We start from the raw sequence: 19836 nt of genomic DNA, 5'->3' as shown, positions 1-19836 counted from the left end.
AAAGACTCACACCTCCACTCCCAGGATTAGAAAGAAGCAACAATTTAATATAATACTCAAACGGAGCATTTACCATTGACAACAAAATATGGCCCCGCCAAATAGGGAAATAGGTGCTGGGCAAAAGGGGGGAGGGGGAAGAGGGGTTGGTGCCTTCTCTCGTGGCCAACAGGGGACCCCAAGAAACGGATCACAAAGTTCTCCTCATCAGAATCAGGGGAGGTGGCCCTGTGCACCCTGAGTGTCAATGCTGTGTCCCCGCTGTAGCTCAGCTGGTCTCAGGAGGGTCATCGACCACCACCACTGGGCCCTTGGTTGGGGGTCTGGTGTCTGGAGAAAGAGAGGCATTTCCTGAGCGACCTGCCCTGGAACCACAGTGCACACCCCATCCCGGCCCCCACTGCGCTCTGTGCTCCAGCCCTGTGCTCAGTGCTCAGTCAGCCAAGAGCACCCCATCTGTCCCTGACACAGGGGCTGATATTTAGCATCACCCACTTCACAGAGGAGGAAACCAGTCCCAGAAACGTGAGTGCAATCGCCCAGGACGGGACTGCTCAGCAGTGGAGCTGGAACCCAGGGCCAGCTGTCTGCCTCCCCAGGCCCACGCTCAGCCTGAATGTTTCCTGAGCCCATGGTTTCAGCCACTGCCGGTCTGGACACTCACTCTGGCCTGAGCGGTTCTTCTTGCCTTTGAAGAAGAGTCGAATCTTTCTGACCCAGTGGTATCGGGGCTCCAGCTGGCAGGACAGGCTGTAGCTACAGGACAGAGCGGAGCTGGGAGCTCTCAGGAGCCACACATCACATGTGCATCCTGGAGCCTGCCAGCAGCTGGGGTCGAAGGGCCCCAGGGGTCGCCATGCAATCGGATCAGGGGCTGACCATGGAGCAACGGCCATGGGCTCTGGAGCTGGTCAGCAGAGAGAGGCTGCCCTGCCCTCCCCCAACTCCTGACCCGACTCACCTCTCCTCCTTGCTCAGGGGCTCCACGGCCTGGAACCAGGCCCCAAAGTGCTCGTCGGGCTGCACGGTGTACAGATTTGCAGCCTCCTGGAGCAGCTCGATCTCGTCCATCAGTTTGAATTGCTAGGACAGAGCAAGCACAGGATGCCCACAGGGCCTGAGTGGGGGACCCTGCAGGGCTCGTGGAGGGGGTGAGGAAGGGGGCAAGGGGCCAGTCTGGGGCCTTTGCCCACTTGGGAACCCTCCCTCCCTGCGATTCCAGTCAGGGCTTGCCTGCTCTCACACTTGGCCCAAAATAGCTCCTCCTCCAGGAAGGAGTCTTTGATGCCAGCCCTTCCCCCACCCGCCAATGCCATAGGATCCCTAGCTCTGTATATCGAACTGTGCAAATAAATGTCCCAATCCAAATGGGGATTGGGCCAGAGGGGGTCCTGCCCACTGCGGGGGGGTCTCTGATTTCCAACCCCCACCCTCCCCACCGGGAGGCCGCAGCCGCTTACCTCATTCCATTTCCGACAGTTGAGCACATTGCCCTGGAAAGCAGACAGCCGCAGTCCATCAGAAACAGCCCCCTTGGGCCAGCACTAGCCCCCGTCCACACCTCTTGCAATGTTGCACTACTGCCAGTGGGCAGGCCCATCCAGAGCCCGGACTTGGACCTGGGCCAGTCTCTGGGCTCCAGAGCAGGGGGCGCAGAGCAACTGAGGCAACAGACCTTGTGACCCAACCCTCTCTGATGACACGTGGGGAGACTGAGGCCTCAGGCAGGAAGGGACAGCTCAGCCTCTGATGTGCTTCCTGACTGGGAGGGGCCCGACTTCTCTTCCCTCACTGGCAGGGCCAGAGGGAGAGGCTGAGTCCAGCTCAGACACCACCTCCTGCGGCCACACAGTCAGGCAGCTCTGAGCCTCAGCAGCCCAGGGAACCTGGACGGTGGCTTATGCAGAGCCTGCATCACCCACTGGGGAGATGGGCCTGACACCCTAACTCCCACACGAGGCTGGAGGCCCTGCTGAGAGGACCTTTGCCAAATGCAGAGAGCTCAGGGCTCAGGACAGGACTCTCTCCTCCCCACCCTCAGGAGCCTGAGCCCCCGGACCCACCTCCAGGCTCACTCACCTCCACATAATCCTCCATCGTAGCGTCCAGCAGCTCCAGGGAACGGAAGAACGTCACCAGGGAGGGGACGACACCCTGTGCCGCCATCGGGATGGGCATGGTGATGAGCTCCCGCTCTCAGGTGCCCCCATGAACCTTCCCCTGAAACCCCTCAGCCCAGCCTGCTGCCCACCCCACGCTCCCACACAGAGCAGCCTAGGATCGTCGGGACACCCCAACACACACAATTCCCTCCCCCGCTTCCGTCCAGGAACACCAAACTCCATCAGTCAAGTCCCAGGGCTGGCTGTTGGCCCCTCCCAGGGGCAGTGGCCCCTGCCCTTCCCCACCCCAAATCTGCCCTGCTGCCAGCCCTTCCAGGCCTCCTCCTGCTCACTGCCACTGCAGGCCCGTCATGCTTGGCAGCCACAGCAGATTCGCCTGAGGAGGAAGGCCCCTCTCCTGAGGGAGGTCTCCAGCTGGGAGGGGGAGCCCCCTCTCCTCTGACTCCTGGGCCCCTCCCCCACAGTCACCCTCACCTGCTGCCGCTGCCTCTCCTGGGCTCCCTGGCGGGCCCTCTCTGCAGTCTTTAACACGGAGGTCGCCTCCTGTCGGGGCCGAGGACAGGGTCAGTGCGCCCATACTCCCCTCCGCATGTCCCCCAAGGCCCCTGATCTCAGACCCTGGCCATCGGCTCCAGTCCCCTGCTGCCTCTGCTGCTCCCACCTCCAGGGTGCTCTGATTCTAGACCAGTCCTGGCTCCAGGACTCAGTCCTGTGTGACCTTGGGCCTGCCCAGGCCTCCCTGGCCCTCTTTCCTCAGCTGAAAAGTGTGAGGAGAACGTCACCTGCTTCCAGGAGTCTCCTGAGGACTCAGAGTCATCTGCGTGTCATCACTGCTCTCCCCTCACCTCTCGAGGAGGAGCCGGCACAAATCTCCTCCCGTTCCTGTCCTCCCTTGGATGGTAGCACCCCGCTGGGAGGCCTGCACCGCTGATCATTTCCCTCCACTTCCCAGAGGAGGAGACGGAGGCCCCCAGAGGGGCAGTGACTGGCTCAAGGACCCACTGGGAGAGGCCGCTCCCCGTGCCAGCTACAGGCCCTGTCCCCGCTGCCTTCACCCCAGCCCTGGCTCCAAATCTGACCAAGGCCCCGACCTCTGGACTCCAGGGGTGTGTCCAGACCCCAGCTGAACAGACAGGGAGGGGGAGGGCAGGGTGTCTTGGGGGACCTGGCCGAGTGGCCCCGGCCTGCCCCACCCTCACGGGGCTCTCTGACCCCCAGCCTGGGCCGAGCCTTGCCATAGCCTCACCTCCTAGGATCCCCTCGGGATGCCCCCCTCCCCTCTCCTTCTGGCCTCCTTCCAGATCTCCAGCCTCCAGGTTACCTGCACCAGCAGCTCCCTGCTCACGCGTTTCTCTCTCCTGACCCACTTCTTCCAGGTTCGAGAACTCTCCCTGCGGGGTGGGGAAAGAAAGAAAGAAAGAAAGCAAGCAAGAAAAACTGTGGGATGCTTGAAGGCAAGTCCCATTTATTTGAGAACCCAGCAGATCCAAACTGCCTGGGACCTGGATGAGGGATTTCTCTGGGGTGCTCTGAGCTCTAAGGTCCCCATGGGACTGCGGAGGGGCCTCTCCTCTTGTCCCTTGGGGCCTCCATTCCCAGATGTCCCAAACAGATCTCTTTGGAACAGTGTTGGTTTCAGCTGCATAGAGGCTTCTGTTGCTGCAAAGGAAACACCTGAGAATCTCCACCTGGGCTCAAGCCAGGATCTGGTCTGGAAGGAAATGAATCCCTGGGACGGAACTGCTGGCCGAAGGGCACTGAGAGACTCAGAGACCCAGCACCCAGGTCAGTCCCTGTGCCCGGCATTCGCTGTCTCCCAGGTGGTCTCAGCTGACTTTGGGGGACATGCCGGCCCAAATCAGGCTGCCTGGGCCACCTCACCCTCATGGTGCTTGGCTGGAGAGCAGACCACCCACTACCCACCTGGAAACTTGTCCCCAGGTGTCTTGGAGACGGGCAATGGCAGGGCTCTGCAGGGCAGAAAGGATTGTGTGGAGGGAACAGAAGTTCCCGAGGCATCGGCACTCCTGGGGAAGCGAAGAGATGGAGCTGTGAGGGGGAGCTGAAGCTCTGCTGCCTCTGGTTTCTGTCCCCTCATGGACTTCCCCTGTCCTGGAGGAGACACATGTCCAGGGAAGCCAGGGAGGGCACACCTGCCACCCGACGAGTAACACTGCCAGGCGCAAGGATTTGTAGCTCAGCACAAGGGAGGAAGTGAGCTTGTCCCCACTGGGACCTCAAGTCAAGGTCAACGTGGCCCTGGCATGAGGGTCAAGGGACAGTCCAGGGACTAAGACCCCAGACTTCAATCCTGAGAGCAGAGAAACAAGAGGCAATTCTCACGCATCCAGACAGGGCGTGCCAAGGCTTACCTCAGCCACCCTGATCCACAGCTCAACCACCCTGGCCCTGTCCTGTGCTGTCATGCTCGCGTCCCCAAGGCAGGTGACGAGGATGCAATTGGCCACGGTGTTGTCGTGCATCACAGTGTCACGGACGGTGGGTGCCAGGTAGTCTCGTTCCCTGTTGTCGCGCTCGGACCAGATGGAGCCGAGGCAGTGGGCGGGCACCAACGTCTTGAACAGCTCCTGCAGAAGATTCGGAGTGTCACCCGGTCCTGCCGCACCCCAGCTCGGCGTCCACAGTCCCCCATAGGACCAGCAGGGTGAGATCAGAACTGGAGCTCAGGAAGCAGAGCATGTGGCCTGAGGCTTGTGGGAGTCCCTGGGTTTTGTCTGTGTCCACTGAATGCACCCAGTCCAGGATGACCCCGGACTCAGGACTGTGGGGAAGGGAGGGGACATTTGCTCCCAGCCCTGTCTCACTTCCTCCAAGCTCCAGAAGGCAGCCCACACATGCCCACCAGAAGGGCCATCATCCACCCATCCCAGTGCCCCTCGGGTCCCACTCCCCATTCCCATGCACATTCCCCCCGAGGCAGGGACAACCCCCAGCTTTGTTTGACTGTCTCCACTGGAGTCAATACACATCACCTTCCTGGTAAGTGCTGAGGCTGTCCGGGCCACCTGCGCAGATGGGGGATCCACCCAAGGACCTGGCAGCACTTCAGTGAGTGCCCATCCCCCACCAAAGGGCCAGACTCTGCCCACCTTCCACTCTCTCCCACCTCATTCATCGGCACAGCCACCCTGTACAGCAGGTGCTGAGTGTCCGTCTCTACCGTCCCCTGTTCGCTAGGGGACAGCGAAGGCTTGGGGAGAAAGAAAGCTGCCCAGGTCACAGTGTTGATAAGGGAGGGAGCAGGGATTTGGACCCAGATCATCGGAATCCCGAGCAGGGAATGGCAGGTGTGGGGCGGCTCATGGCACCGGGAAGGCAGGGGCCACCCACCCCGCGAGCTCCTCTGCTCACCGCAGCCATCCTCGTCAGCTGCTCTGCCACCAGCTGGGGAGGGAAGTCCAAGATGTTCGGCTTCTCCTCCCGCAGCTGGTCCTCGGTGGTCACGGCCCAGGGGCAGCTGGGCTCTGAAGCTGCCTTTAATGATGGCCCTTGCTCTGGTCCTGGAGTGGCTGACTCAGGGGCTGCTGGCTCCAGCTCTACCACACGTGGTGAGACTGGAGGTGCAGCTGGCTCCAGCCCGGGGGATGGCACTGGCTCTGGCTCTGGAAGTGGCAGGAGCTTTGGAGCTTGCTCTGGAGGAGGATAAAGAGAAAGTTTCACCCACACACCTGACAGTTTCTATGCCTTTCCAAAGATAGGAAGGGCTCCACTGCCTCTAAGGGAACGCTAGCCCATGAACCTCAACACAGACAGTCTTCCCAGACTCCAGTCCCCTCACCTTTCCGTTCGGCCTCAATGGCCTTGAGATGCTCCAGGTGGCCTGGCAGAAGGTAGGCATGGCCCTCCACGTGGGAGCCACCAAAGCTGACGTGCAGAGTGGCCAGCTGCAGGGTCCAAGAGGGAAACCGCAGGGGCTCCCTGCAATCCTGCCCTTGGCCCAGCCAGGTTCCCAGCAGGAAATAGATAGCACTGCGTGGAGGCAGATGGGCCAGAGAGTCAGTGGCCTGGCCTTTCCTTAAACACTGCCCTCCCAAGGCACTCATGTTAGCATCTGTGCCCCTGTGCCAGACCCTCCCCCTCCAGAGGAGGGCCCCATCCCAGCCCTGAGCCCTGGCTGGCTGTCCTGGCTGTGGCAGGCCTGCTCATCCAGCAGGCTGAACACAGAGTCTGTGAGAGTCTCTTGTTCCCACCGATACTCTCCTCCCCAAGGGTCTGGACACAGCCCACCCAAGCCCTGCATGAATGTGGGCCACTGGAATGAAGACTCCAGCAGACTTGGGAGCAGCTTGCTCACACACCTCCTACTATGGACCTGGCGGTGGTGCTCACAAGGGGTGGATGTGGAGAAAGGGAGGCAGGAGGGGCTGGGACTCTGCTGGGAGTGGGTCTCTAGTGAACAACGCAGCCCAGCCTCCCTTCCAATTCTCAAGGGGCCTGGGACCCATGCACAGCTCTCTTTGAGTCCAGTCCTGCCGGAGTGGAAGCCACCAGAACTCAGCCCTCCCATGGGAATCACAAGATGGGTGAGATGCAGGGTTCTCCCAGGCCTGACCCGGCCACAGCCTCCATCCTCTCCCTGCACCCTGTTTGCTAGAGACAGGAGGCCGTCCTTCTCGACCCAAAGACCACTCACTTTGGGAGGTGGTCCTGTCCTCCAGCATCCCGCACGCATTGGGCCAAGCTGCCTCCATGTGTCCCAAAGGGGATGAGGGCATCGCCCGGGATGGAGGGTAGATGGGACCTGTGAATGATGTCAAGTGTGACTGTCTGACTCTCAGATTAGAGGGGAGGGCCAGGGAGGCTGTCTGCTTCAGTCACTGAGTGACACTTAGTGTGTCCAGAAGTCCTGCTCAGAGTAGGTCCTTCATAGACATTGTTGAATGATCTCCAACCAGAACCACCCCGGGTGTCTGAGTGGGCCGGGTCCCCTCTGTGGCCCTAGAGATCCCTAAGTGGCTACACCAAGGACAAGCACCAGGACCAGCTGGATGGCATCTCAAACTCCTTGACAGGGTGCTCTCCAGGTGCTTTTCCAAACTCAAAAAGCCACAAGCCAGTGAAGGGAGAGGAAGACTACTTTCCGTGGGGGACAGAGAAATAATCACCACCAACAACCACAGCATGGCCCACCACCCTCTCTGCAGAGCCGGGCACCAGGGCAGCACCTGGAGGGCTGATCCCATTCATCCCTGGGAGAAGCCTAGCAAGTTCATCCTCTGCCACCCCACCTTTCAGAGGAGCCAACTCAGGCTCAGAGAGATGCGGTGACATTCCCAAGGCAAGACACACAGCTGGCAGTGGGCAGAGTCACCACTGTGCTGAGGAGGAGGTGGGCAGTCACCTGGGAAACAGCTGGTCCAGCACCTGGTGGGCTGTGCTGGAGCCTGAGTAGCTGCAGAGGGAGGTGATGACACTGCAGAGGACTCTGCTGGGGAAGGCTGGCAGCACAGTCTCTGAGAGCCTCTGCATCATGCCTGCCTGGAGGCCACGCATCCTGCAGGCCTCAGTGACAGACAGAGTGGACTCATCTTCACTCTGGGTGGGACGAGGAGGGACACAGAGTCAGGGTCACCACTGCGAACCACCAGTGTTATCGGGGTCTGCAGCTGACCCAGGAACTCCTAGCCCTTCCAGACATCTGCGACAGGAGAGCCAGGGGTCCCAACTCAGCAAAGTTCTGCGCTCTCAAAGTACAATCTGACTTTGGTCCTGCGAAGGATTCCACATTGATCTCCCTCAAGGCCATTTGCTTGCTGAGGGACAACAGAGCTCCCTCTGTGAAGAGCACCAGCCCAGTGAATCCTCAACAGACACCCCTCTCTAGAGAGGAGAACAGAGGCTTTGGCATGCCAAGTGGCTTCTCTAGGTCCTGTGGCTCAGAACTGAGAACCGCCCAAAGTGAGGGCTGAGGGACATCCCCTCTAACTGCCTGAGGCTTCATCAGACCCTGACCCGGAGGGAAATGTTATGTGGCCACCTCACCCCTCCCAGGTCTGGAAACAGTGTACAGGGCAGTGACACGTTCTGAGAATCCCTTTGACTTCCAAACACGCTGATGGTTATTTCTTTTACATTAAAGGGAGTTTGGAGACCCTCGTTATCAAGGTTTCATTTTCAAAAAAAGGCAAAATTCAAAGATACTCAGGGCCTATTGGGAAGCGACAACGACAGCAACGTTTTCTCTAATCTTCCTAGGAAAATGCAAAGAGTGCCCTCCTACCCTCCTATGCAGCTGATGGGGAGGAGCGGAAGTCCAGATTCCTTTGGGAATGGGACTGTGGGACATTCATGGGGGACAGCCCTGTTAGGGTCCCAGGAGAACGGCAATTTGAGGTTGGATTCTGGGCCTGCCCTGGTCATCTCAGGGGCCTGGGTGGGAAGACCCCTCCGTGCCCACTCTCACCTCAGAGCTGCCCTGGTTATTGATGATGGCGCGGTGCAGCTGGTCCCTGTCCAGGGAGATGGAGTACCCGAAGCCATCCGCCAGATCTTCCACCACCTCCTGCGTGCAGCTCTGCAAAGACAGTGCCCGAGAGCCGGGCCGGGATGTCTCAGGCACCTGCCTCGACTTGGCCACAGGAGGAAACCCCCGCACAGATCAGGTACCGAGCAGCATCTGCCTAGACCTCTAGCCAGGGAGGGAATGAGATGACACCTGGAGGGCTCGGGACTAACCTATGGGTAGAGGAGCTTGGTTCCCAGCACCCACTCTCCCATCCTGCTGGCCACCACCTAGGCTGGGAACACGACACACTGCCAGGCTTCCAACACCGAGCAAATGGCTCCTGCCCAGGGTGGGTCCCCGCTCAGCACCGCCGTCCCTCTCTCACTCCCCTCCGACACACAAGGAGGCTCAAATTGTTGTGCGGGTGGCATCCAGTTGTGGCCTAACCCTGTTGGCTTTCCCTGTGTTACCTGAGTCCTCCTCCTGCCAATTGGACAGAGGTGGTGCAGGTGAGGGGCAAGTCAGTGTCTATAGTGACTGAAAAGGCTCTTTTTCTTGGCCTTCCTGAAGCCAGAGCCTCCACAACTCGGGAGACAGCAGGAGAACATCCTCTTGTCTTCAGTGTCGCCACTCAAGTGGGCTCGATAGGATGCTATGTCTAGATTGTGGGCGCCTGGAGACCAGTGTGCTAAGTTGTGTTGGGGTCTGTCTCCAAGGAAGTGAGGTCACTTCCTCAAGTTTCCCTTACCTGGGCCCCTTCCTTCAATCACACCCACCAAAAACCTCTCTGGGATCTTGGCTGCTCACCCTCCTTGCCCATGTCACCTCCAGAACTGTACACAAATAGCCAGCACAGATCCCAACACAGGACCTTGTGATGGAACCAAGGTTCCAGCTTGAGGACATGCAGCTGAGTTCCGACCTCTTTTTTCCTACAAGCTCTGTGTCCTGGAAATGCCCATGGGCCTCCCAGGGCCTCCTCAATCACCCAACCTGCACGATGGGGGCGAGGCAAGAAATAGCTCCCTCAGGACGTCCTCAGGTGTAGAAGAGACAATAGCGACAACACCTGTGGTCTGGTTTGCATGTGTCTGATGCACACACTTAGAGATGAAAGAATGACAAGAAGGGGTGGGATGTAGTGTGGAGTACCCCTCAAAACAGGACTGGGTTCCAGCTGTGTGACCTTGAGAAAGTCACTGCCCCTCTGGGCCTCATTCCCAGGTCTGCACCTTTAAGAGGTGGAAATTAGGGGAAATTCAGATACTTCCATTCACTGGCATGAAACCTTGCACGGTCTCCTGTTTGACAGAATCAGACCCAAGTGCCTCGTGTCGGCCTATGTGGTGGGCAGCCTCCACCATGGCTCCTGGTGCTCACTGTCTTCTGCTGTGCGCGTCCTTGTGGAACACACAGTGGTCAGAAACTGGCTTCTGAACAGAATGCAGCCAAGGTGATGGGATGGCACGCAACCCAGGGTTAAGAATAAAAAGCCTGGCCCTTCCTTCTTACTCATTTTCTCCAGCCCCCTCCCTCTTTCCCTCCTCCTGTTTCCATCTTTCTGTCTCTCTCTCTGCCTCTTAATTCTCTGGAACTGGGGGAGCAAGTGTGCATGTTTTCAGTTGCCCTATGAAGAGGCTCCATAGGAGAGAATGGAGGGAATGATCGGCCAACAGACACGCAGGATCTCAGATTTTCAGTCCAAACAAAACCCATCAACACGCATGTGACTGAACTTGGGACCAAACCCTCCCCAAGTCGAGCCCCAGTAGAGACACAGGCCCTGCTTCAGAGAGACCTTGAGGCAGAAGCACCCAGCCGAGCCGTGCCCTCTTCCTGGCACACAGAATTTGTGAGATGTTAAGGATTTGTACTTTTTGGGTGCAACCTCTTGGAGCAATGTCGTCAGAGAGCGATGGCAAAAAGCACAGCCTACCAGTTCCCACCACATGGCCCTGCCGTGCCCCCATCTGCCCTCCACTCCCTTCTCAGGCTCCTTCTCGCCACACCCCCACCCTCTGCCCTTCTCTGGTCACACTCACTTCTTCCTGTGAGTCTCTGCACCAGCGGTGCCTTCTCCCTGACTCTCAAACTGTTCCCAGACACAGGCCGGCGTGCCTCTCATCTGTCACTCTGCTCACAGCAAATGTCACTTCTGTGAGGCCTTTCAGAGCCTCCCAGGCACAGGCTCCACTGTCACAGGTCTCCCACCTGCAAGGGCATATCATCATGTCCTCCTTCTTGGTCTCATCTGGATAAAGTGAGTCCATGAAGGAGGGCTTTCTGCTTGGCGGACGAGGAGGCAGCTTCTTCCGGTTTCCTCAGGATCATGACTGTCTCTTCTGGGCTGAATGTTTCCCCTCCCAAGTCCATTGTGAAAGGAAATTCTCATTCCCTTGCTTTCAAGGGTCTGGTTTCCCCAAGAACTCAGGGAGACTGGCCTCTCCCTGGAATGCGGCACCAGCCCCTACACCCAAAGCCAGAAAATTAGCACCCAGCTTGAAACACCACCAGATCCTGAAGTCAGTTCCTGCTGAGGCCTCCCATCCACTTTGTAATCCCATGGGAACTCCTGAGCTCACCTTTCCCCTCACACCCAGCTCCCAGCCTGCCCTTGGCTTCTTAGAGGAACAGTGGGATTTCCCAGAAGCACTCCCAGACTGGGCAAGAAATGTTTTGAAATGTTCTCCATGTATTTTCCAGGACATGGGATATGGGGAGAAGTCATTTTGGTTGTGTATGTGCAAGAGTTTTGATGCAAATAGCATCTTTTTCAGACAGAGATCAAAGAGTGGGGCTACTGGGTATAACAAGAAAATGGATACACTGAGCCAACGTCTTCATGGTGTGAAGTCATAGGGAGCAAAGAACATGGTTGAGAGCAGAGAATATGGAGCCACAACTTATGTTCAAATTCCAGCTCAATCACTTCCTTGATATTGGTAGAGGGCAAGTTATTCACCTCATCGGTGCCTCCCTTTCTTCATCTGTTGTCGGCAAGAATGATAAGCGTACCTAATTTGTGAGAATACGGAGAGTATTAAAGGAGTTAATGATTCAAAACGCTTGCAACATCCAGCACATTGCATGCCCTGTACGCATACATTATGAATGAAATGCAAATGTTCTTCTGACGCTATCTGTTTGCTCCAGACGGGAGACTAGGGGCTGGAAGGAGGTAGACAGCACTCCCTGAGACAGCACGTATCGATGAATGAACAACACTGTTGAAGGCATTACCAATGGCACATCCACCTCCCTATGGACATTCCCAGGCACAATCACACCCAAGCATCCCTCCTCTGTCCTGCATCATCTTCTGGGATTCTATCCAGGAATCACGGGGGCTTCTTGAACCCTGGGACCCACACCCACTACAGGTTCTCTTCTCTCTGGCAGCAAACCCCAGGCCTTGTCCTAATGGCTGCAGCCCACAGGCTCTTCACTCTGATCCTTTTCTTCACTTGAGGGAGAAGTGCCATCCCCAGAGCTGGGCACACACAGTGTGAGCCTTGGAGGGAATGTCTCCCTGGCCGGTGGCAGGTGGAAGAGCACCGTGAAGGAGTGGGATTTGGGGAGAGTCCTCCAGGTGTGGTCAGCCAGGGCATTTTTCAGCAAGGACTTGTCTGGTTGGTGGACCTTGGTGGCGAAAGAGTGGCGGGGGCAGCATGTTTCAGAGGTCCTGGCACAAGACGATCCATAGGATGGTCTTCAAGTCAGAATCAGCCTAATGAGGTCCAGCTCAATCCACGTTCATCTGTTCCCTGACTGGCTCACTAATCCAGGAGTGATTTACAAGAGTGATATTCGTGTTCTAGCATCTTTTCATTGATTGGCAGGAGCTATTATTCTTTACAAAACTTGTATATTTTTACATAGGAAAGGAAAGGTGAGTTCTGTAACAACGCTTCTTACAAAGTTCTCCCTAATGTATTGAATCACTAACAGAATCCACCGCTGGGAACCTCTCGAAAGATCCTGATCTTTACTCTCTGGTGTTAGATCTTCCTGGTTGGTAAATTCTCTTGACTCCTGGCTGCTTTCCTGAGGTTCGTCCACTTAGGACAATGTAGGACTGCAACCTCTTGCCACTTGAGAAGAGTAGTGCAACTCTATGATGACGTTGGTCTTGTTTTCTATGTGTGTGTGTGTGTGTTTGTGTGTGTGTGTGTATGAGACTGTTTTCTGCATCTTGCCATGCATTCAGATCGACTCCTTTCCTTGGAAAAATTGTCCCTAACCACGTTCTCTGGGCTTTATTCTCATGGCTTGAACAGTGCTGTACAACAGTAGAATTTCTCAATCTGTCTTATGGAATTTAATTTTTTTTAGTAGCCACATTTAAAAAAGTAAAAATAAACAGGTGAAACTAATTTTAATAGTATATTTAAACCCATTATAACCAAGCTATTACCATTTGTCCATGCAATCTATATAAAAATTAACAATGAAATAGTTCACATTCTTTTTTGTTTTAATTGGGATCTACTAATCCATTTAGAGCACAGTCTTCATTCGTCAGTTGTATATTTTCTCATCTGCAGTATCTGTGTTGAGATACTATAATGCTCACAGAGGTAACATAAGATTCACTTATCTAAGGAGCTCCAAGCTTATCAAAGTTTCCCACTGAACAAGCATGTCAGATGAATGATGAAAAGCCCCTATTGGTCTAGTAAGAAAGGAGTCAGTGTGGCCTTACAAGGGAACAACCCATAGAATGGTGAGGGCAGATGGAGCATGGGGTTTTCTGAGGAGGTGTTTGCAGGTGAGGCCACAGAAACACATAAGGTAGATGACCTTTTCTTACTGGTTCATGTCAAAAGGGAAGGAGAAGAGACAGCAATTTCTCTGTGAAATATCAGGCAAGTTAAGGGACCCTGAATATGTATGAAGGAAAAAGAAATGTGGGGAACATTGAAAACAGGCTTTGTGGAAAATCAAGGCATAAATATGCCAATCCATAAAAGAAATTAGAATTTCCAGGCATTAGGGATGCTTCCCAGTTGATGCAGCTGATTTTGCATTTACACTGGTACCAAAAAAATCCTGTTTTGTCATAAGATCATAAGATTGGCAGCAGCTAAGGCCTGGCTGATAATCAGGATCTTCTGGGGTTGAAATTTTACAAGACACATATGATGAGCAGTAAGAAATTTTGGACGGCTCCAAGGGAATTACTGAGATCACAGACCACAGATTGCAGGAATGGCTGGGTAGGAGAAGAGAAATTAAGCTGAGAACACGGTGATGTGGCATCACTTCCGATCTTGAGGAATGGGTATCTGTTGTATGAGTGTTTGACCAAAATCCGGCCATCAGGGATTTGTGTGGGTTAATACGTTTCTGAATTATTTATTTTTGAACATGATCCTTTGGGTTGATGGAAACATGTGGGACAGGGGAGTCAGTCACTCAGAGTTGGGCAGATGACAATTTCACAACTGGTTCAAGCTCTAAAGGAGCTATGAACACCAGCTGGTCAATGGGAGACACTATCTGCACAACAGATCCTTAGCAAAGCACATATGTTTATAATATCCAAAGGACTCTTACAATCCAATAGTTTAAGAAGACAAGTGACACTTCCCTGCTTACTAGGAGACAGCAGTTCAGGCATGTGATGAGCACCAGGAGTCCTGCCAAGCAGATGAGGACGATGGCCCAGAAGGGGAGGTCTGGGGAGACAAATGTTGGGCTGAGCCACCTCCTGCTATTCTCCCAGGGCTTCTGCTGTTGCCCACTGTGCTCAGCAGTCCTTCACATGGTCTGGCCACCTTTCATCATCAGCCAAGACCCTGTGTGCAAGGTGCCCTTTGATGAGGCACAGCATTGAGATATGAAGCACAAGCCCCACCTGGGCTAGGACTTCCTTGAGACTCACTCGAATTCTCAGTCAAGGCATCACTTCTGTTGGCAAAGTACCCTGGAAGTCAATAAAATGGAGAATACATGTGAATGTGTTTTACTTTTTTAAATAAAATTTTTGAAACAGGTAGAAAAGGAGAACAATATTGGAAACATCCATGACCTGATTTAACAATGTAAACTTCATCCAGTTAAACCATGTTTCATCCAATGTGTAAATTATTCAGACCTGCCACCCATGCTTTCTCCCATATTTTCACTGGAATATTAAAGTCAAGTAGACATCCTGATATTTCACCCCATTTCAGTTTGCATATCTGAAAAATTAGGACACTTTGCTACATAATCCAAGGCCATGATCACGTTACAAGAGTGTAACAAATTAAATCAAATTTATACCTCTGGGCACAGAGGACTGAAATTGCACCAGGCCATCTTATGATGGTGAGGGGGAGCATGGGCCATCACTTGGCAAGACCATGGGTAAATTTGTAAATTCCCTCTCAAATGATTTCTTCCCTGTCTAGAAGCACATTCCTCCCCTTCTCCTTTACCATGTGTTTCATACTCATATGCCAGGATTCACCTACAGTGGAATTTCCTTCAGGATGTCTTCTCTGATTACCAATCCCAAGTATGGAATGGCTCGCATCAAATCATTTATAACTTTCAATCATCTGTTCCTGTTATTGCCAACTACGCCATCTACTCTAGGGGGTAGAGACACAGAGCACTCATTGGGCACCGGGGGAGGGTTGCAGGTCCCCCTACTTGTGCAACCTCTCTCCAGGTCACTTCTTAGAGATGTGTTGTCCAATATGGAGTGGCAAATGCCTTTTTACATTAAAATTAATTCTAATTAAATAAAATTAAAAGTCTAGTACCTCAGTAACATTAAAAATCAGTACCCATAAAAACCAATGACAATGCCGCCCTTCAAGTACTCAATAGTCACATGTGGCCTGACAAATGGAAATGGCGAGCAATAGGATATATTGGAGTATATGAGGAAGCCATTTGGTGTAAACCTAATCGGCCTGACTTTCTTTCTCCACAGGGGCCTGACACGGTCATCAAGCATGCATTGCATATCTGCTTTAAACATTTCCTATGGCAAGAACAAATGCCCTTAAGATAAAGGTGCAACTTCCCCCAACACTGGCGTTTCCTTAAGGATAAGCATCTTTCCTTAGGCTAGGAGCTGATTGTTGTGCTCATCTTTGACCACCCAGCTCACCTGTGACCACTCAGCTCAAAACAACAGACCTGCCATTCTGCTGTGTCCACTGAGACAGCAGACCTACCTGCTGTGTCCATCAATCGCTGTGCCGACAGAGCAGTCTCGTGACCATTGTAAAAGGGACATTTCAATCACATGTGAAACATCCTGTTTGGGGGTATATAACCGCTCTGTACACCCCACTTCTTTGGTGCCCTTCCTTCCACTGGGAAGAAAGGCCCTGAACCATGGTCCTCACATTTTAGCTCAGAATAAACTCACCCAAATTTTCATTTATAGATTGGTTACGGATTATTTTCGTCAACATTTCCTGGCATAGTCGTGGCAGGATGTCAAAGAAACCCAAGGGAGACCACTGGAAATCTACACTGAACCAGCATTTGGTACCAATAGGGGCCCATTGAGCCCCCCTGGATCACTGCATTCTTCAGGTGACCCTGGTGAATTCTCCTGAAACCCAGACCTCCTGATTTTATGTTGACAGTCCAAGAGCTTACATGAGCTCGTTAAGGTCTTAAGACTATTTGTCTTAAGGGGTACCGGTACATACCCTCGGTAAGAGGAACCTAGGAGGAATTTGCTAGGCCAGAGCAGCCTTGAGGAACTTTGGAGTGAATGGGGAAGGCTGACCTTTTTAATTTGGCTTTAAAATTGGAAAGAATTGCATCTGTAAAGTCTGAACAAACTGCTTGATAGAGAAATGAGAGGCTGCAGGGGTTCAGCTCTGAAGAAAAGGGACTCCTGCTCCTCCTGGCCTTTACCAAAAGGAGTCCTTAGGTGACTAAGGGCCTCAGCAGGAGTGTCAGAGGATCAATCCTCAAGAAGTGCAGCGGTCCCATAGGGAACTCTATTATCATTCACGTTACCTAGTTATGGGCCACTCCTTCCTCCCCATGTCATCCTGCCACCACCAGCCACAAGCCAAGCCTGCAAGAGTGAGAAGAGCCAGCTGCGGCCGCCCACCCAACCCCGGGGAGAGCCCCGTGGAGACCGGTCACCCTGACCCCAGTGGGAGCCCGGCTGTGACATTCAGTGATGATTGGCGTGTGTGGTTTTAGCCTCCGAGCTGTGGGGAGATGGGATGCAGCTACAGACAAGAACCCACGGTGAGGGCCTGGTGCTGGAACAGCCCCATCTTCACCCCAAAAAGGGGGGACAGTGCTGTTTGCAGGACGCTGCCCTGAGACTTGGTTTGAGGCATTTTCTGAAGGGCCCAAATCGTCTGACCTCTTAAGCCCTCTCTGAGGATGTGCTATCTCCCCAGGTGTCTGTGACTTTGTCCTCATGCTCCGTGCTAATTCTGCACTTTTCCCCCGTGTTCAGGCTCCCTCATTTTTTGCCGAGCCAGGTCATGTTGGGGTGGCCATCTGCTGCCTGTGGGGAGGATTTTGGGGCCTCATCCCAGCCCTGCAGGAGAGCTCGGCGAAGGGTCTGCAGCATCCCGGGCACAGCCGAGGATGCAGTGATGACTCCTGGCACCAGCCACTCTGAATTAGAGAGAAATGCGTGTTGTGCAGGTAGTGACTTAGCAATAAGTTTAACGAAGTGTGTTTGCCTCTGACTCTTCGAGGCGGAGTCTGAGGGAGGCTGTAGCTCCTGGAAGGTGATCCCAGAGGCAGGGGGACCAGGTAAAGACGGGGAGGCAGAAGCTCTGTGGGGCTGTGAGTTGAGTGGTGGCCCCCACAGGCCCTGGGCCTCCATCCCTCATGCCTGCTGACTGGCATGTGGACCACCCGCCTCTCAGCACCATCACCCAAACAGCCGCAGGGAGCCACGGGCAGCGAGGTCCCCGGTGGCAGGATGTGACTCCCCACTCCTGGGCTGTGGTCCTGCCTGTGGCCAGCGAGCTAGTTGGAGAAGCTGTCCCTGCCTCAGTGGCTGGAGCTGCCAGTCCCCACCACTGGGGTTGCAGTCGCCTTCGCTGACTCGAGGGGCCCAGCTCCACGGTGTCAGCTCTGGTCTCCAGAGGACAGCTGACCCTCTCTGCACACTGACCAGCCACGCTTCACCTCCACCTAGCTCACTGAAGACCACCCTCTGTGGGCCAGGACCTCAGTAGGGAGCCTGGGCCAGCACAGCCGTGTCACCAGCCCTCATCACCACCTACCCTGTGCCAGTCCTTGTGGGTCCACCCGCCCCGTTTCCCTGGGTCCTGATGGTTTGTGTTCTCGGGGTTTAATCTGTTTGCAGGATTTCTGTCTGGCATTGTGCTGGGATCTGACCCTGGTCATTATTCTAGAAGAGCGGGGGGAGACCAGCCGAGGTGAGGAGGACGATGCTTACACAAGGCCTGGGAGGCCTGGCATGACCTCTGGCCTCCAGGTAAGGGGGCCTCTGTCCTCTGTCAGGGAGAGGGACTGCCCCTTCCAGCTCAGAGAGCCCAGGACTCCAGGGGCGCCTGTCTGAACCTCCCTGACCAGGCTCCGGGCACCCTCACTGCCTGTGGGTACTGACCGCGATGTGGAGGGCCGTGAGGGCCCACAGCTACCACCCCGTGGATCAGCCACACGCTGGCCATGCCAGGGGAGCAGCTGCAGCTGTTCAGCCTTCACGGCAGGCCCCCAGGGATGCCATGCTCTGTCTTCAAGGCTCTGCAGCTGCCTTCCACAGTCTTTCACCATGCAGCCCCTTCACCTGCCCAGCCGTCTACATCACCAGGAAACCCAGGCTCCCCTCCCACTCCCTCCACCGAGATTCTCTGTAAATGGGATGTCAGCTATGACGGGGTGATCACCACCTCACCTTCCAGGGGCCAGGGCCCTGCCAGCCCCTGAGCAGGGTGCCCACCTGCACAGTCCCTTCCTGGGGCTCTGCCCTCAGTGCTCCACCCCAGAATCTGGGCTGAGACGATGCCTTCTAGAGAGGCGACCCCAGGGAGCAAAGGTGAGAAGAGAGCCAACAAGGTCCTCATTTCTACCGGAAGGGAATCATCCAGTCATCCAGATGATTCTGGAATGACCTGGAACCATCTATAGCTGCTGGTGCCTCCTTCTTGCCTTCTCAGACCAAACTTCCTTCTGTCTGTCCCTGTGGCCTGAGCCACTTGCAGCTCCTCACTGGCCCCTCCACTGCCCGTTACTGAGCCTCGTGCGGTGCGTCACCTACAGACCAAACTTGTCACATGCCACCACCTACAGACCAAGCTCGTCACATGCCACCACAGCTCTCACAGACCAGGAGACCAGAGAAGACGTGAGGTAAGCTCCTGCAACAGACTCTGTGGCCCTCTGATAAACACACAGGCCATTAGGAGGCTGTTCTCCTTGCTCCTGCCAGCAGCAGGGGAAGTAGGTGGCATGAGGGGCCTCGAAAATATGTCCACAGGGGAGCTACTGTAGGGAAAAAAGGGTCACCACCAACAAACCCCATCCAGTCCAATCGGCTTTGTGGCCAGGAAGCCAGGGGGACCTTCTCTGCCCTGGGCCCTCGTCCCAGGGAGGCAGCCCTGGCAGCGTCCTTATTGTCCCCGGCTCCTGGGACCGGGACTCTCGAGGTGCCCATACCAGGGTGGTTTGCATGGCCAGGAGCAGATGTTTCCCTCTGGGCCCTCTGGGGCTCAGGATGACCCCGCCCTGCAGGTGGCAGGAAGGGGGCCCGGTGGCTGGAGCCAATCTGGTTCTAACTTTCCATTCCTGTTTTCATTGGCAAAGGGCCCCAGCTAATGTGACAGAGGAACTCCACTCAGATGAAGGAAGATGGCTGGGTCCTGGCTGCTTTGCAGTCTGCTCAGGTCAACACACATTTATTGAGTTCCTACTGCATTTTCTTGGGTCACTTGGGAGATTTTATTGAGTACCTACTGTGTGCTCAGCACTCTCCTATGTGCTGGGGATGCGACCTTGAGCAAAGGTGTCAGTTTAGGTCCTTCGGGAAGCCAGCAACAAGACAGAGTTACACGTGCAAGAAATGTGATGGAAAATGTCTGTAATAAGTGGACAGGGAGCATGAGCAAGCATGGAGAGGCGCCAGCCCACAGAGGAGGTGGGCAGGAGGTGGGCAGGGAGCCTCGGCCAGTCTGCTGGGTGCTCCAGGGCAAAGCCTGTCATAGCCGAAGTTCCCGAAGGCACTGCAGCTGGAGGCTGTCAGCTTCTCTGGAAAGGTGATCTGAGCAGCCCACCTCCACGGCGAGATGGGTGCAG

At 55.0% G+C, this 19836-nt stretch overlaps 1 protein-coding gene across 1 annotated transcript; it reads right to left on the bottom strand.

Moving 5' to 3' along the window:
• Nucleotides 1–28: 28 nt before the first annotated feature.
• LOC139043814 (ral guanine nucleotide dissociation stimulator-like) lies at nt 29–3471 on the bottom strand. The gene is made up of 7 exons (XM_070503611.1): nt 3445–3471; nt 2598–2666; nt 2080–2154; nt 1461–1493; nt 962–1083; nt 665–756; nt 29–330 (listed from the first exon to the last, which is right to left on the bottom strand). Exons 3-7 carry the CDS (start codon nt 2095–2097, stop codon nt 269–271), a joined length of 327 nt encoding a protein of 108 aa, XP_070359712.1. The 5' UTR covers nt 2098–2154; nt 2598–2666; nt 3445–3471; the 3' UTR covers nt 29–268.
• Between the last annotated feature and the right edge of the window lie 16365 nt (nt 3472–19836).

Source organism: Equus asinus, unplaced genomic scaffold (assembly GCF_041296235.1).
Source record: "Equus asinus isolate D_3611 breed Donkey unplaced genomic scaffold, EquAss-T2T_v2 contig_378, whole genome shotgun sequence".
NCBI lineage: Eukaryota > Metazoa > Chordata > Mammalia > Perissodactyla > Equidae > Equus > Equus asinus.
This window is presented reverse-complemented; position numbering and strand designations above follow the sequence as displayed.